Source organism: Rattus norvegicus, chromosome 18 (assembly GCF_036323735.1).
Source record: "Rattus norvegicus strain BN/NHsdMcwi chromosome 18, GRCr8, whole genome shotgun sequence".
NCBI classification, from domain to species: domain Eukaryota; kingdom Metazoa; phylum Chordata; class Mammalia; order Rodentia; family Muridae; genus Rattus; species Rattus norvegicus.
In genome coordinates, this window is record NC_086036.1 from 52,888,494 (window position 1) to 52,907,459 (window position 18,966).

Genomic DNA, 18,966 nt, shown 5'->3' on the forward strand with positions numbered 1-18,966 from the left:
AGCTAGGGTTAGAAAACTGATGTTAGATCGTACCATTTGGGTCTTTTTAGACATTTTACTTGTGTGCCTTAATCCTTGATGTGCTAAAAGCAATGAAGATACTGAGCTTGCTGGGACACGCAGTATAAAACAAAATGGAGTGCATCTTAAAACATGGTGTAGTGCTGCCTGCTCTTCTCTTACTGCCAAGAAGGTCTGTACTGGGAAACGCGGCAACCTAGCAAAACCAAAAGAACCCAGGAAAAACCATGAATTATCTCAGGCCCTGGAGTGCCCGCTGCTGGCGGGTTACTGTGGAGTCCAATGTGTCCTGTCTCTCCTGCCCTCCACCTCCCAGACATTAAATCCAGCCAAATGCTTCTACTGGTCCTTTTGCATTCTAAACTTAAATTAATAGCAGTTCCATCGAGTCCATTGCTAAAATTGGATCACATGATTTATGCTGTTTTTAATCTACTTTTTATAATTATGATATCGCCAAGATTCTAGTTCATTAAATACCTCTGTATCATTTTTAATTGTGCACAGTGGTCTGAAGTATAATTATTCCTGTTTTTTTTCACCAGTCTCCTGTTACTAGAAAATTAGATTATTTCTATTTTTGTTTTTACTATAAAGAGTGCTGAGATAAATATCATCCTAATTTGGGAAGAGTGAAATGTAATGATTTAGGGCACAGGCTCTGGAGATGGATGGTCTGCCTCTATGCCTCATGGCCTGTAACCCTGCACGAGCTACCCGGATCTCAGCTTGTCTGTCTAAGAAATGGGGATCAGAGAGCATTGACTCTTCACAGTCTCTGCATTATTCCATCCCAAGTCTGCAGAGAATGTGGACATACTCGAGTGTATTTCTGTTTAGATCTTCCCGAAACTGTGAGTTTAAACATGGTGCTTGAACCAAAAAAAAAAAAAAATTGGTCAGATTCTACGTCAACATACGGATTGTCCCTGCTTCTTGTCTCAGTAATGTCAACTCACCCTAAAGTATCAGGAATCAGAGGAGAAAGCTGGCTTTTGTACTCTAAATGACACAATGCACCAGCAAGTATTTAAGAGCTGACACACATAGATGGTGAGACAACTTGGAGAGGAAGTAGTGTTTGAATGCCACCCGGGTTCCTTGGATCTAGTCGTTCTCCTGTGGTCATCCCCCTGCAGACTTCTGTGTGTAAGCGCTGCCCTCATCCTCAGCTCATGTTGACACAGGGCTCACACTGTGGGGTCTGTGTATCAGTGGCTTTGTAGGAAAATGCAGCCCAAGGCAGGGAGGCTGTCACTTCAAAGCATGCCACAGTGCTTAGACAGAGCCAGGAAATTAACCATGTCGGCATACGATATGTCTTTGGAAGCCCGCATCTCCTTTTTTTATGGTGATATTAGCAGTTTCTATTATATACTCATTTCTATCATAAGGGGATGCGTTAAGGTTTTCCTTCTCTTTTTTCCCCCCTATTTGGTCAGATTCCAGGAAGTCAGAGCTAGTGCCCGCCTGCCTGCTTTTCTAAGAAGTTGTTGAGTGAGATGTAGGAAGGCTTGTGGAGAGCAGAGATGTTTCCTCAGTCCCTCTTCTTCATATTGCCACTCTCATGGCTTTATAAAACACGCTCTGTGATGTGCATGCGTTTAACCCAGCTCTTACCACAGCATCACAGTGGAAAATAGGCCCTACAACAATTCATAGATTTTAAAAATATTTTTAAATATGACCTTGGTGTCTTGTTGAGGTGGTGTCTTGTTGAGGTGGTGTCTTGTTGAGGTAATTCTATAAGATGAAATTGCCCTTTATGTTTGTCAGCTCACTTTCATTTTTGCTCGGGGGAGGCAGGCATTTAACCTAAGGCCCCCACAACTTGAGGAAGCTCTGTAAACTTTGGAGAGAGTCCAGCAAAGGAGAAAATACAAAGTCCCCTAGAACTGAATATTTGAGCTGCAACATGTAGTTCACTGAAGAATTGGGTCAAGAGGTGGAGTGAAGGTTCAGTCAGGAAGGGGCTTGCCATGCAAGAATGAGGTCCTGAGCTCAGATCCCCAGTCCCATGTAAGAAGACAGAGATGACAGTGAACAAGTGTGTTTCTAGGTCCAGGTCACAGAGATAGAGGATCAGAGGGCTCGCCGGCCAGTCAGTTTAATCAATCACTGAACTTCAGGTTCAGTGAGCGATCCTGTCTCAACAAGACAGAACACCAAACCAAACAAAACCAAGGAATCGAAATAGAGAAAGATAACCACATCAGCCTCTGATCCCCACATACAGACATGTGTGCCATCCCTGACAGAACACAGAGCAGGGTCAATGTTACCTTCATGCACCAGAGATAACACCGTTGTAGGAAACAACTAGGCTATTTGGGGATTAAAGCAGAAGTAAGGGATTTTTGAAAGGGACGGCGGATTTTTCTTGGGTGGAACTAAGATTTCCCTCACCACTGATGATTATGAAACAGGGAGAAAAATGACATAGAACCATATACCTTACTTCAGAAGACTCCACCTAAGGATGGAGGACGCTGGTCACCATCCAAGATAAGGCACCACGTATGTACAGTTTTAAAATAGTATGGCTTTCTTCTAAGACTAAAACTTAACGATTTTAAAATGTCAGTGTCCTAAGCTACAAGCAACAGAAGAAAGAAGTGGTATGAATAATAACCAGGTTTGGATCTCATTTTAGAGCTTCTGCCTAATCTCATTTTGCGAACGAAGATTGGGTGCTCGTGGGCAATTGCCTTCATCCTCTGCCTTACGTTCAATAATTCTCGCTCGTTGTTTTTAATTCTGTTAAAGCGTGTTTATTAAAATACTGAGACCAAAGCCGTGCTGATTAAAAATGGAATTATTCATTTAAACCTTTTGCTGTCCTGAAACCCACTGTAGATTATTACCGTTGGAAGACGGAGCCTACGTTTCTGGTGCGTTGTGCTCAAAAGTGTTGTTGTCTTCAAAATACGATTCCAGGTCTGTTGGACTGGGAGTCATTCATAAAGGCAATTTGCCCTGAGTTCTCCACGGGGTGCGCATTCCCTGGTGACAATTATGGCACGTAATAATAAATGAATGCAGTTAGGGGACATGCACCAAGCAAGGTGTGTTTGTGTCCCTCTTGGGTTTCAGGAGGGTTGGGTTGGGGTGCGTCCCCTCTGACCTGAAGTCACGCTCACTGATGTCTCCCGAATGGCCACCTAAGCTTATGACTCAAACCTGTACATATAATACACCCTTCAGTTTCTACCTCTTCCTTTTGTTTGGCGTGATCGCATGTGCCTGTTATCGTTTGGTTTGTTGTCTGTTCTCAGTTCTAGGTCGGATGTACTTTTTAAAAAAGGCCACACCTTTTATTCCACCTTTCTCTTCGGGAGGTTCCCAGGCTGACCGAGGGTCAATGTTGACTGTGTCTTTGCCAACTCAGACTGCAGAAGGGCCAGACAGACCTTTAACAGCCTGCCTTCTGGTCCCCACTTCCTTTCCCAGTCACGTGGAGGGCACAGGCAGCTCCTACTGATCTGGGCAGTTGCTCTTCTTCCTGTGCTGTCTCTTTGCTTTTCCTTCTCAGTCCCTCGCTGCCTTTTTCTCACACTAAGATGGCTCCGCCTTTCCTTGCTTAAAATCCTTCAACTGCAGCCCGTTGCACAAAAAGCGAGGTCCATCTGTACAAACTGTTCATCCTCAGCTCCCCCAACCCCTGGTCTCTCTTTCCCTTTGCAAAGTCTCTCACTGGCCCATTCGTTACCACAGCCATGTCAAACTCCATACTCCGGGCTTAGGGAGCAGGAAGAGCAGAGCCTTGTCGTGGGGGAGAATGTGGTGATGAGTAAGCAGGCGAGTGGTGCCATGAGTAGTACCAGGTACCCTGAGCACCAGCCTGTGTAATGCAGCTGCTGATGCTGGATCTTGGATGCTCAGCTTAAGAATGATGAGGCTGGGGATATAGCTTCCTTGGCAGAGTGCTTGCCTAGCAGTTTGGAAGCCGAGTTCAATCCCCATCTGGTGTGGTGGCTTCCACTGAACCCTCAGCAGTCTTGAGGTAGAGGCAGGAGGATCAGAAGCTCAAGGACATCCTCTGCTATATAGCTTGAGGCCACCCCGGGAGACAAGAAACTTTATCTCAAAACAAACAAACAAACAAACAAACAATAACAGTGGTAATGTGATGAAGAAGGCTTACTGTTCTCACCAAGGGAGCAGAGTGCAGAACGGCCCAGACCCCCTCCCTGCTCACACTCTTGATGCCCTCCTCTCTTTTGACTCCTAGCTTGTGACGGTGATCACTGGGGACCTCACTGCAGCAGCCGGTGTCAGTGCAAAAACAGAGCTTTGTGTAACCCCATCACCGGAGCTTGTCACTGCGCCGCGGGCTACCGGGGATGGCGCTGTGAGGACCGTTGTGAACAGGGCACCTACGGTAACGACTGTCATCAAAGGTGCCAGTGTCAGAATGGAGCGACCTGTGACCACATCACTGGGGAATGTCGTTGTTCACCTGGATACACTGGAGCCTTGTAAGTTGTGTGGAGTTGTAACTCAGATACTGTGTGCCTTGATTTGCGTTCCGGCCCCAATGGCCACTGCTGGGTTCAGGGTCCAGGCACTTCACAGATGGAGAGACCAGTTGTGCTAACCACTAGGCCCCCCTGCTGCTTGACTTTTGAATGCTCAGCCAAGATGTAAGGCCCACCTCGAGGCTCACCAGACTGTGTATGAATGGGGTTATTTGGAGGTTATGGTGGACTTCTATTGAAAATCTCCCACAATTCCATCACTGTCTAGGAATAGTTAATAGTGGTCCAGGAGGCTCTTCCCTTGTGGTAATTAACTGGATATATCCGGGTGGATCCAGAGCCTGAGAAGGAAGACTGAAATGTTTCCATAGAATGCAGCCGATAGTGTGAAAGGTCATCTGGGTCATTGGTACTCACGGTCACACATAATGCATTGTGCACATAAAAGTGCACACATCACATTTACTAGGAGGTTTATAATGATATTAGTATATAAAATAGTAATAATTGATAGTATATTATTATTATTACTATTACTATTATTATTATTACTGGAGAACACTGAAGTCTCTATGACTTTATTTTAGGAAGGGCATTTTTGGCTTGCTTCCGTTAACAGAATTTTTAATTTGGCAGAAAAAGTAAGAGATAGAAAAACCTTCTTCCCTTAACTGAGAAAATTATACTTGTAAATCAGAGAACTAATAGTTGTGGAAATGTAGCTGATTAGGTAAATACGTCCTGCTGACAGTGCTAATGTCTGTAAAGTAGAGCTAAAGAAAAAAACAAAAACAAAAACCTGTGCTAGCCTAGAAAGCCCCAATTTTCAGAAGAATAGATTATTGTCTCAAAGTGCTTAATTGTTAATATCACTATTAAGGGTTTTCATCAAGGCCAACATTAGACAGGGCTGTGGGAAGCTTAGAGGCATTTAATCAGAGCCAAACCAAGGTGGTTTAGTGGGGAAGGTCAAAGGACTGTGGGGTTAAAGGAGTGGGGCTTCTTGTTCAAAAGAAGAGGGTTCTGAGAACTGATTGTGACTGTGCCCACAATGGGAGCATGCGGCCATTTAGATTGCCTTTCCCTTTAGAAACTTCCAAAGGAAAGTAGTTCGCACAGCAGCTCAAGAGCTTTGGGAGACGTCCGGGAAAGGACACTTCTTGTCCTGCAGTTCTAGAGCAGGAGAGCTTTCCCCCACTTGGAAATGACCTGAATGGAGGGTGGGAGTTCATGCTGTGCAAGCCAAGGCTCTGAGTTTGGGTCTCTAGCACCCACATACAAAGCCAGGTGTGGTCTTGGGTGCCTGTAACCCTGGTTCTGGGAACCAAGGGAGGGAAGAGACAGAGGCTCCCTGGGGATTATTGGGCGCCACCTAAGTTATAGTCAGTGAGCTCCAAGTTCAGTGAGAGACTCCATCTAAGGGAATAAGGCGAAGACTGGTAGAGGACATCCTACATCTTCCTCTGGCCTCCACATACACACATATGGGTGCACATAGAGAGAGAGAGAGAGAGAGAGAGAGAGAGAGAGAGAGAGAGAGAGAGAGAGATCAAACCAAAACAAGGACCCAATGGCCCATCAGGACGTTTCCAGTCACTCTTATTAATGTTCTGATTAAATTAATAATTGCTGAATGAGAAGAGGTTGTATATTCTAGGGTTCTGGATGATATTACGTCTGTGAATGTGAGGATCCTGTACCAGGATAAACAATAGTGTCCTTTGTTTCACTTAAATCCCTCAGCTGTGAGGATCTGTGTCCTCCTGGCAAACATGGCCCACAGTGTGAGCAGAGATGTCCCTGCCAAAATGGAGGCGTGTGCCATCATGTCACTGGAGAGTGCTCCTGCCCTTCTGGCTGGATGGTAAGTGTCCTTTCCACCCCCAAGAACCACACATCCCAGGACACAAAAGGGAACATCATATGGAGACACAAAAGCAAGTAGCAGTGGTGGCTGTGACTCCCACACTGTGAACACACAGCCATTTAAAAACAAATCTCCCTGTCCGGAGAAGCCAGGGGTAACTTCATCCATACTTGTCTGTAGAGCGTATTGAGAGCCCTCATGGGGTAAGCAGCAATAACCATGTATTGTGCACGTCCCCCAAAGAAGAAAAGAAGCACTTATCTGACCTCACAAAGGACAACAACCGATAAACACTGAAATTACTTAGTAACTGTCTTCACAATTCCATCCATAGATTACCACTGTCCGTGATAACATCCTCCTTCACAGGATGAGTGTCACGTGAAAACACTAGACTGTCATATAAATCTGAAGAAACACTGAAGTAAATCAAGCACATCAAGAATTGTAGAACTTTCCAGACAATGTAAGAATATGCCACGCTCAACAAAGCTCCCCAGACTTTGACCATAATGCCTTTCCTTTATGTAGGAATTCTATAGGCCTACTGCTATGTGGGGTACATTGTGTGAAAGCATCACACATGAAGCCGGGAACGAGAATTAGTTTTCATCTCTCTGAGTGGGCTTATGCATGTCTGTTTTAACATAGCAATACTCACGAGAGCAGTTTACACTGTCATCACCACGTCTGTCCAGGAACTCTTCTTGCACAGCCCCTAGGGACTTCTTGATTGTCAGATCCACTAGGACTCTTGTTTCTCCAGAGCTCTGACTCACTTGGTTGTCCACCTCTCTGTCTAAACCTTCTTTTGTCCTCTGCTTCATCAGTGGCCATCTCTCCCACTTCTCCCACTGAAGGGCTTTTCCTAAGCCATTTCTTCTATAGAAACTTCTCTCAGAGCCATCTGTTGCTTTCCTGGGATCTTCGTCTTACCTTCCCTGCGTGCAAGTGCAATTTGTAACTACCCTGCTGTTGCTCTGACCTTGGTCACCTATAGTCACAATGTTACTGATGTCTGGGCTTCATTTCACTTTCTACAGCCAAATGTGGGGTAGAATTTATCCGGAATTATTCTTTATTGTAAACAAAGGACATAGGTATGAACCTTAAGATATAATGGCGAGTTTTATGAAGACCACTGGGGCATATGTGCAATGAATTGATCAGACCCATGATGAAGGCTTGGCCAAAGTGTAGGAGCTAGGTAAGGAATGGAGTTAGGGGGTGCGGCCTTTTGTTGAGGGCCTCTGGGTTGTAGGAAACTGTGGAAGGATCACTGAGGTATTTCCATCAGGCCCAGCAGAGCAAATGTTAGGAAACTAAGCCTGCCAGATACACACACACACACACACACACACACACACACACACACACACACACACACACACATACCTCAACCCCTTTGGATCTTAGTGCAAGTCACCATTTCTTAGAACCCCAAGTAGAAGTGTCTAGAAGGATTATCTTTGAATCCTTTTCTTCTCTCAATTCCTTTATTCAGCCTTCTGCTAATACTAGGCCTTGCTGGCTTCTTGGCAAGGGAACAGTCTTGCTACAGTGGCAGTGTCCAGGGAGCTCCAACATCGTCGGGTGAGGAACTGCAGGCAGTTCACTGCTAGGGTCTTCAGGTTGCCTCATCTTAAGGTGTCAATGTTTCTTCGATACTTAAAGGTTATGATATGAGAAAGTTATAGCCACAGCCTGGAACTATGAGTTCAGGAGGCAGACAAATGAGTCCACTCAGTAGGCCCCCGGAATCTTCCCTCAACCACTTCCTCTAGACCACAAGGGATGTTTCTTAATAGAAGCTTCCAGTCACCTTTTTTTCCTCTGTGGATAACTGAATTCCTAACACTCATTTCTCCTTTACAACACACTGTGGTTATTGTTGTGTTAGATGTCTCCAAAGGTCAATTGGCCTTCCTATCACACACACACACACACACACACACACACACACACACACACACACACACACACACACATATATATATCTGCCAATAGTACCATCATCATCATTCAACTGTTGGCTTACATTAGCTTTATTCAAACCCAACATTTCAACAGCATCCCTAGATGACGAGGGACCACTATGGGTTGCTAGAGTCAGACCCAGAAAAAGTGAGCACTTGCACCAGACCCCACCACATACCAAAACTTGGCCAGCTGTTCACTGACCCTTGGTCCATCATTCTCTCAGCAACGTTATTGTATTCCACCAAGTGCAGTAAGTGGGATGCACTCGCACAGAGTGATTGGAGCTATTTTTACATCTGCTCTCCTCACCACTCACAAACAAACCAGGTGACTTCTCTTTGACTCTCAGAGCTCAGCGCAGCGTCTGGCGTGCAGATGATTTTCAGTTAAAACACTAACCTGAATCAACTCTCAAAAGCCTTTATGGTTCCAATAGCCTGTGGAAGAATCTTTCCTGTTTGTGGATAGCTAGAAACCACCAGAGGGGACTTAATTAGCTCACCAACTGCCTTTGTGGGTAGCCAGTAGTTAGAGAAAATGTATTTCTTACGCTATCCAAAATAAACATTTAGAAAACCATCTGGTGTTCTAGCTAGGCTCCAATTTCAGAGTACACACAGTCTGTCCCTTTTGAAAGAGAGAGGACAATGAAAACACATTAGGGAAATCCCATTGTGTGGGGTGTGTTATCTGCACTAATTATGACTACAATAAATATTCTATTGATTATAACTCTAATAAATCAGAGGCCATAGGCCCAAGTTACAAGTTACATAGTAAAGTAGAAAACAGTGGAGTATCAATGATAGACTGAGGTCTTGGGGTCATGTCTTACTTTCACAGGCCCAGAATTGGAGTACACATGACTATGCTTGCTAAGGATAGCTCCCAGGGTAAGGAGAAATGTCCTGGTGACTTGTTTGGGTTTTCTCCTCAGGAAATAAGATTACCTCAGAAATGCTTATTGGGCTTGTCTTTTCTTCTGAAATAAAAGTTAAACCTTGCAGAGAAGTCTTTCTTGAGCTATGTTATTGTTAATTCAAGTACACAGTTTTAATCTCATGCCATATTAATATCACATCAGAATTACAGTATTTTATCATGTTAAGAAAAGAGCCCAGTGATAGTGTTAGCATCCAGGGAAACACTCAGATGCTCTGTGTGCAGCAGATGTTGCTACTTTCCCGTGAGCACTGTTGACTTAGGATGCAGGTAAGACACAGGGGAGACTACTTAGGGGGGTTATAGATTGCATTAATAACTTTATGTAACTTTAACTTAAGGTTCTTAAGGTTCAGTTTTCAATACAAAAATTTCTTAGAATTACTCTTCAGGTGTCTCTGAATGTAACTTAACATAAAGTCTCATTGAGTTAATGGGTCAGTCTGAAATTTCTCACGTTTTAAAGATGACGAACATTTTTGTGTTCTAGAATACCGGTAATCTAATTATCTTCCAGCCCTGTCCCCACGTCTCTCCCTCCCTTTCTGCTGTCCCTGTTTTCTTCCGTGATGCTGGCTGGTGGCCCATCTAATTTTCTAAGTCTCTTTGAATTCAGGGCACAGTGTGTGGTCAGCCCTGCCCCGAGGGTCGCTTTGGAAAGAACTGTTCCCAAGAATGTCAGTGCCACAATGGAGGAGCGTGTGATGCTGCCACAGGCCAATGTCACTGCAGCCCAGGATACACAGGGGAACGGTAAGGATGCCTGCATGTTCTTCTGACGAGTCATAATGAGTAAGATTCTAATTATTCTAATTAGAAGGAAAGTTTGGAGAGTCTGGGGAACATACTCAACATTGTGTGTCTATAACTACTATCTAATATTTCAGAAGCATCCATAAAGTCTAAAAGTGTTTGAAAAACTCTCTCCTCATGGAGTGCCTAGAAACCAAGGGACAGATCAATAATACTGAATTGGAGGAGGAAATCAGAGAGACATTAAGGGGAAAAAAAAGACAATAGAACATCAGCTGGTCAGAACCCATGATGAACATGGACAGACACTTTACATGTTCAGAACTTTTAGATGGAATTGAGATATGACACAAGAGGAAAGGGATGAGGTGTTTAACAGATTGATTTTCAAATGCAACATGTACTTACTGTCTTATACAAAGTATAGCTTCCTTTTCATTGCCCGGAATATCCTTAAGAATGTTAGTTATTGAGGACAGAGAGATGGCTCCACGATTAAATGCATACTGCCTTTGCAGAGGACCTGAATTCAGTTCCTAGCGTCCATATCAGGGAACTCACAAGTACCAGGAACCCTGTACCTCTGATCTCTTCAGGAACTTGCACTCAAGTTCACGTACTACCACACATAGGCATATATAAACACACATTAATAAAATAATAACAACAACAATAATAATTTTAAGTAAAATAATAGTCATTGTATTTATTATATTGTGTGGAAATGATGGCATCAGTTCTGTGAGAGAACTTAGAAATCTGTGATCTGTGTGAAACAGGAGGGAACGGGTGATTTTGCTTTATTTGTGCTCCCGCAGCTCTTACATACATGGTTGGCCACTTCCTGTATTAAAGGGCAAACTGTTACCTCAGTGGCTCTCCTGGCCCCGCTCTTCAACTTTGCTCTTAATTCCTAGGAGACTGAACTTAGGTCTAGGAGACTGGACAGCTAAGTCCATGACCTGTGGCATAGACTCAGTATGGTGACCTGAGAGGAAGACAGGGAGACTGTGGAAGAACAACGAGCCCATGTCCTTGTAATGCTTGGGCATGACACTTTTCCTCCAGCTTGTGATAAGATTTAATAAACTGAGGATCTTGGAGCCGTCCCGAAGCTTATCCACACAGCTTTTGTGACCGAGTGGTGTGCAGGGACTGTGCAAACACTAGCCATCTAGGAACTTTGCACAATACACACCACTGTATTTTAGTGATGTATGTGACCTAAAAAAGCCTTTTTACCCTAGTATTTTTTCATTTCCTAATTTCTACTTTAATTGATTTTGATTAAATGGCTTTTGATTAAATACTATGCATTTCTCCACCTCTCCAGGCAGTGCCTCTATTTACTTATTAAATGCATTTTCTAAGTATTTTTGTAATTAAAAATTATCTTTAAGTTTCTAACTCGGTATTTTCTAAAGAAAGGAAGACTTGCTTTCAAATATTTGCTTCTTAGTTTAATCTTTACCAATTTGTAAGTTAATTTAAATGTTTTAAGCAAAGTGTGGAATTGTTTAGTTTTGAAATGATGGTATCCACCACTAAAGATGGTTGGTTTAATGATATTTCTAATGATTAGCTCACCTTTTAGCTTACTTATTTGAAGCTCTGAATTGCTGCTGACCGAGAGGAGGTCAGTGTGGGAATTCTTCCCTGCCCTGCTCTATTGGAGATGGCTTTGAGTAATCATATGTCTGCTGCTTCGGGTTACTCTGTTGCCCAGTGTCTCTTTTCCTTCCTTTGGTTAAGGCCTTTCGTTAGAAGTGTCCACTTAATTAAAAGCCATTGTGTTGTTTATTAATACAACCATAGAATTTCCTTTTACCGTGTTGATGTATGAATTATAGTTTAAAAGCAACACAAAAACATCACACTTACAAAGACAGTGAGCATGGGCTTAGCCAAGCTGGAACACAGGGGAAGAGAAGGGCAGCTAGTTTTCAAGTAAATTTTTGAAACTCAACGAAGGGAAAAAATGAGGTGGGGTGGGACATTTGTTCTACCCAAGCTTTTGTGGGGTGTTGGCGATGCCCGGTGGTTACTGTTTTCCATTGCTATTCTTGCCTCTGTTTTGGGCTATTAACATATGCAACCCATGGGATGGAGAAAGCACATTTGACTCTGTGACAGAACACAGGGAGTGGCTGTGGGGCAGTTTGTGGCAGGAGGTGGGGGAGGAGACTCAAGAGTGGGGATCGTTAAGTGTCCCTTCACTTGTCTAGAGATGCCAGTGTTCCTGGAGTGATTAGGAGGGACCGCTCCACAGTGGTTACCACCGCAGGCAGCTGCCAGCAAATAGACCCAGGATGTGGGGCCGCCACCCCACCACAGGGAAACAAGTGGTGCGCCCTGCAGGCTGGTAGGACTACACAGCAGATGACAAATAAAAGCCTTTGAGGTCTGTGGGAAGACTCAAAGGACAGGATGGGAAGACGACACAATCCAGTGAAGTCATCAAGAATGAAGAGAAGATGGTCTGGGACCCTCACAAAGCTCTGCTTGAAGATGCTTTCAAAGGTGCTAATGGCGCGTCACGGGATCATTCTGTTCTCTGATGATAAGACATGCCCCATGCTCAGTGAGTATTCACAGCTAAGTAAGGGGATCTGTTATAGTGATCCCCAAGACAGCCCTGCCAGACCTGCATGATTCTGAAAGCGAAGAAAAGCACAGGCAGAAGGTCAGGAAATGCAGCCCAGGATTGGAGGGATGCAGTGCTGGTCTTCAGCGCAGGAGCAGTCTGCCTCTTCGACTGTGGAAAAGATGGCTTTTTCCCAATTCCTTTGGCATTCGCCCAGGACAGCAGCTCCAGATGTTACAAAGGCAGGCTGCTGACCCTGGAGTCCAGGTCTGATGATAAATGGGAATCTTACACACTGAATCATGATTCAGCCCAGCTATACCAGTCACTCTGGGAAGTGACATGCTCCAGAGAACAGGAAGGGGCTGCTGTCCTGACTTCATCACAGTGTGATCCAAAGTAGTGACCAGAGCAATATCGGTGTGAGGATGTGCCCGATGAATCAGTGTTTGGTCAGGTTTTGTCCACTTAATGTTCATCCTTTTTCCTTACTGTAAAACACTATTAGAAATTTCTTTCTTCTTTTTTTCTTAATAGAATTGGTCTTCTTTTCCTTTTAATAGCAGTAATTTAATAGAAATAGTTTCTACATTTCTTTTCTGGTCAATTTTTATCACCCTCTGTTATTTCTCTGTTATCTTTCTTAAGAAAATGTATTGCTGATTCTCGAGATAGTCCTTCTTATTTTTCTTATACCATACCAGCTACTTTAAGGGTTTGAAAGGGAAATGGTGATCTTAAGCTAGAGAGCATCCAGAAAGTCATAGCCACTTCTTGATATCTATTTAAGTAGAAAATGTTCTGTATACACCGAATCATCACACTATACCTTATACATGTGTACAGTTTTAACAGTGATTTAAAAACCACCGGAAAAGTCTCTACTAGAAAGCTGTCCTGCTGCTTGAGTTTCCCAGGTGTACATACTTAACCATGATTGACAGGAAGGCATTGCAGTACTGATGAAGGGAACCTGTTGCCATAGCTACGGCCTAGCTGGCAAACCCAAGTGAATTTGTTCTGCATTTATGCTAGAAACTTCTAGATCGTTGATTAGAGGCTAGAAAGGTAAATACAGGCCGGGACTGGATATTATACATTTTTGCTTTCCAAGAGAAAGAAAATTCTGTGCCAAGTCACAATGAGTCCGACACATTAGTTCCCTGTGACCCAGCAACGTAACTTTCCCAGACATCAACATGTGCCTGCCGCTTCCAACACCTTTTACAGTGTGCTTAAACCACATTAAAATCATGCAGCCTTTTCTTGATTAACATGACTAACGATTATGTATTTACTGTGTGTGGGGGGGTCAGAGAACACCTTGAGGAAGTCTGTTCCCTCAATCCCGTGACTTCCGGGATCGAGTTCAGGCTATTAGGTGTCTTTTCCCACTGAATCATCCCACCAACCCCAAGTTTAACATTTTGTTTTGTTTACAAGTTTAGGGAAGAGAGTGAGGATATTTTTATCTATTTTTATTTTATATCTCGTTAGACATACTGCGAAGCTGCCAACCTTTAGTAAAAGCCTGGATCAGGTAAATCACTGTGCCTCACAAAGTCTTCCTGTAAACTGTCCCTTTTAAAAGAACAAGTCAGTTTATAAAAGCGTCTCGAAGGTTAAAAAATATTGATGGCCTTTCTAAAAATACTGTTGTCTGGAAAATAGCTCTAGACGTTCTCGGGTAGCTCTAAAGCCTTCATTTGAGGAAATCATTCAACTGTTCCAGAATTTCTCCTGTGGTTAAGCGCTTAGTGGCAGCATGCTGACAAGTGCACTTAGAGAGTTCTAGAAGCAGTGAAACCTGCTTTCGGGAGGCCCCTTTGCTTTTCTCTGTCAAATTCAGTGCATACATGAGCCAGAGTCAACCAGCAAAATGTCAGAAGATTCCCAAGCTTTTCCCTCTATACTTAGAATCCCAATATTGACGCTCACCACACCCTGTCATTAGAATTGGGCCAAGCCTGGTAGAAAGGCTGTTTCTCTTGGAATGGCATCTCTGCCATTACTCTTAAGCATGCCCTGCTGCTTGCTTGGTTCAGATCTGGAAAACACAATACTGACCTACATTTTTACAAAAAAAACAAAAACAAAAACAACAAAAACAAACAAACAAACAAAAAAAACCCGGAGTCTGGCATAAGTGGAGAGCCACATGGGAAGTGGCTGCTGAGATAGTGTCCCCTACTGTGGTGTATGCTCCACTAGGTGAGACTGTCTTTCTGTCTTCTTGGCAGAATGTTCCCAGTCACCTCACCTCTCCAGAAGGTGATTTGGCTGGCCCCTTTAACTACCCATGCTCTCCTTGGCTCCTTTTCACTCCTACAGGGACCAGCTTCCTGCCTCAACCAGCTTCCCAAAGCATCTCTCCCCTGTGAGCCCATCCTTCTCTGTTAAAAAGACTAAGGGGAAATTCAAGTTCATTGTTTCCCCTCCTTGTTATTTGGCAGGCCTTTGCAACAGAGGGCGATATTCCACTTCCCCAGAAGCTTGTTAGAAAACTCCAAGCCTTCTTATAACCTACAAACTGGGGTAGAGGGCATCTGATTTTGGAAGTTCAGAATCTCTCGAGTCTTTGTAGTCAGTTGTCTCGACCACAGAGAGATCCATCTTGCTATGTTTCTACCTATAATGGATTAAATATGGCACACTAAGCATTTCAACTTGTGCACAGTTAGGCCATTCTGAACCCACTGCTGGTCTCTTGTTTGAATAGGTGTCAGGATGAATGTCCTGTTGGAACCTATGGAGTTCGCTGTGCTGAGACCTGCAGGTGTGTTAATGGAGGGAAGTGTTACCATGTGAGCGGCACATGCCTATGCGAAGCAGGTTTTTCAGGTGAATTTTGCGAGGCTCGTCTGTGCCCTGAGGGGCTTTACGGCATCAAATGTGACAAGCGGTGCCCCTGCCACCTGGACAATACTCATAGGTGAGTGCCAGCCGCCTCTGGAAAAACAATTTCTATTAAAGTTTTCACTTTAGGGACCGAAAGCCCATGATCAAGGGACTAGGGTTATTGGTTGGTGGTGGATACAAGATATGTTATTTATTGATGGGGGCTGGTAAAAATGAGTTTTTTTGCTGAGATTAACAGAGCTTTTCCCTAAAAGAAGGATTGTGTAACATTCCCTAAGAAGCAAAGTTACCATGGAGAGACAGGGGTTAAGCCAAGCTCAGGATTAGAAAACATCACGCTCACTGAAGCATCCTTTGCTTGACAACACATCTGTGGAAAAAGGAAAGGCTACGGAGAGGAAGTGGGAGGGTTTGTGAAAGTGCTTCACATGTGGCTGTCACATGTGGAATCAATTTCAGAACTGATTGCTCTGACCAAAAAAAAAAAAAAAGCAAAGCGAAGCAAAGCAAAACAAAACAAAACAAAAACCTAGTCTTTCAGCTCAAAAGTCTCTCCAAGGCCCTTGGTCCTGTCAAGGCTCAGTGCCCCAGTGTAGGGGAATGTCGGGGTGGGGAGATGGGAGGGAGTGGGTGGGTGGGTGGTTGGGTGAGGGAGCACCCTCACAGAAGCAAGGGGGTGGGGATAGCAGGTTTCTGGAGGGGAAACTGGGAAAGGGGATAACATTTAAAGTGTAAATAATAAATGCAATAAAAAAAGTCTCTCCAAAAATTTGGGAACAGGAAGCTACAATCCTGGCAACCCTACTGTGCTTGTCTGTCTCTGAAAAATATCTTCCCGCCTATTCCTTTCTTTGCCCTCTTCCAAGGAAAAGATACATATGAATTCCCAGCCCAGTTGAGACTTCTGGAAAAGATAAATTTGGCAAAAATCTAGTACAGCATACAATAGTTCAGATGTTAGCAGAAAGAATTTTGTTTGCATTCAGAGCAGATGGTGGTTGGTGTATTCTTTAAGCCATTACAAGGAACAGAAGGAAAATGTACTTTGTATTGTACTGGGATGTGTGTGCGTGCGTGTGTGTGTGTGTGTGTGTGTGTGTGTGTGTGTGTGTCTAAGAAATGTACTCTCCATGTGATTCGAGTAACTTCGCTATGGTCAACTTTGGGTCTCCATTGGAACATATTGTTATCTTCTACATGAAACATTTAAATATTTAAGTAATAAACTCTCTGCAAAGATTTATTTTCAATGTTCTGATATATAAGGAGCTGCCACAGTTAAACACAGACCATGAGTTTGGCTTCTTTTATTACAGTAAGGTAAACCTCAGGTAGCTTCATCCCCAGTGGACTATACTGTTATTGAAATAAATGAAGTCCAACAATGCAGTAAACCTCTAAGAAAAGAAGACCTCTGTTCTGAGGGAAACTAGAGAAGCATGGAGCCTTGGGTTTTGGTGGCTTTTGATGCACAGGGAATGTGGTTGTTTTTCCTTCATCTCAGGACTGTGATGCTTCTGTCAGAGGCCCCAGCAGACTAGTGCACACGTGACTAACAAAGCAGATAGGATCGTTTGACAATCACACAGATCAAAGCAATACCGAGATTATGTGTATCAGATATTCAGAAGACTTAGAAGCAAGCGAAATGCCCTTATTTGTGAAAGCTATTTTAAAAAATTAGCATTTACAAATTAAAGCTAGATAAATACGGATTACATGAGTCTATCCTGTTGGATACACAGTTGGAGTCGTCTATCAATTCTAATATCTTGAACATCCCTGCAAAATGCAGGGCCATTTAGAAAAAAAAAGTGGGGAGGGAGGGTATGTAGAATCATTGCCTTAATTGAAAGCCTAATTTGTTCCCTTATCATCTAATGAACTGTGTAGAGATTTGCCGTCATGTACAATTCGTGCAATAAATGTATCCAAGCCCCTTTCTGTGTAACTAATAATAAATCTAATGCAATGTTTATAGTTAACATGGTCTTTAGGCTCTGTCCATGTACACATTGATATATGAGAGCCACAAGTTTGAGGAGGGGTTAGTATAGGCTAGCATTAGTTGCCTCACCACAAACAAACGATGCCAAATTTAGTAGCTCAGGCCACCAGGTATTTACTAGCCAATGACTTCTCGCTGAGTGGCTTAGGCTCGGTGTGGGAGTCTCTTCTGCTATTTGTCATAGGTTCACTGGTCAGATCCACTGAAAGCTGATTGGTCCTGGAAATGCTCACTTTGAGTTTGGCATTTGACTGGACAATAAGAAGGACTAGGACCATGGAGCTTCCAGAAGGGTAGCCTGGGCTCATTTTAGCCACCTGGCTTCTAAAGGCAACAATAAGCAGGGCAGGCTCTAAGATTTGAATACCTCCAAGCCTTTGTTTGTGTCATGTTGCCCAATATTCATTTATAAGATGAAACAACCCTTACAAATGGATCAAGATTCACTGGACTCCATCTTTTCTTTTTCCTCTTCCTTCCTTCGTTTATCTGTTGTTTGTTCGTTTATTTGTTTATTTATTTGGATGATGTATTATTGTATAGCCCTGGTTGACTTTGAAATGTGTTATGTAGACCAGACTGGCCTTGAATTTGGCCTCTGTTTCTTTTTAAGAGCCCCACCCCCAATTGTAGCCATTTTATCTTTTAATCCGTTATATAGTTGAAATTAATTTAAATATATTTACAAGTGATATTAATACTTTGAATCATAGTGAACCCAAAGACATTTTTACTAACCTAGATTTTTCAGGTGCAAAACTAAGTTTCAAGGCAGAAATGATTTTGAGTGCAAAAATCAACCAGTTTAATTAGACTGTACATAACATGTATATTAATCCTTATTAATAAGGACAGTCAGTAGCCTTGATCAATCAGTGTGTGTCTTATTTTGCAAATACCATCTGTTCTAATTTGCTTTCCTGTTGTTGTGATAAAGACCATGACTAAAACCAAGTTGGGGAGGAAAGGGTTTATTTCAGATTGCACTTCTACCTAATACTCCATCACTGAGGGATAGCAGGGTAGAAACTTTATAGAAACCTGGAGCAGAAAGGATAAAGAAGTGGTGCTTACTGCTCCATCTCTGCTCATGCTTACGTAACTCTGTTGTATCGTCCAGCCCACTTCCCTAGGGATGGTGCCGCCCACAGTGGGCTGGACCCTCCCACATCAATCACCAGTCAGGAAAATCCCTCACAGACATAACCATAGACCAGTCTGTCAATTCTTCAGTTGAGGGTCCTTCTTCCCAGGTGACTAAGACTGTGCCAAATTCACAGTCAAAACTAACCAGGATGCACCCAGTCGTCATTGCATTGAGTGTAGTCCTCCTATAAGGAAATGAATTAAAGGAGATTCAGTGACATGTTCCATTTTAGTCAATATGTCTTTTCAGTATTGAGTGTTGAACCCAGGATCTTAAACATGCTGCAAGTATTCTATTACTGGTACACTCCCAGTAATAAAACTCGGT

General features: G+C 43.2%; 1 protein-coding gene across 3 annotated transcripts in view; it reads left to right on the top strand.

Moving 5' to 3' along the window:
• The window catches only part of Megf10 (multiple EGF-like domains 10), a 150,140-nt gene that overhangs the window by 85,202 nt on the left and 45,972 nt on the right, over positions 1–18,966 (top strand). For all 3 annotated transcript variants that reach the window (XM_039096646.2, XM_006254747.4, NM_001100657.1), the window contains 4 exons: positions 4,253–4,499; positions 6,243–6,363; positions 9,905–10,041; positions 15,345–15,557. In XM_039096646.2, the coding sequence (XP_038952574.1) occupies positions 4,253–4,499; positions 6,243–6,363; positions 9,905–10,041; positions 15,345–15,557 (718 nt within the window). The remainder of the gene's footprint in view (positions 1–4,252; positions 4,500–6,242; positions 6,364–9,904; positions 10,042–15,344; positions 15,558–18,966) is intronic.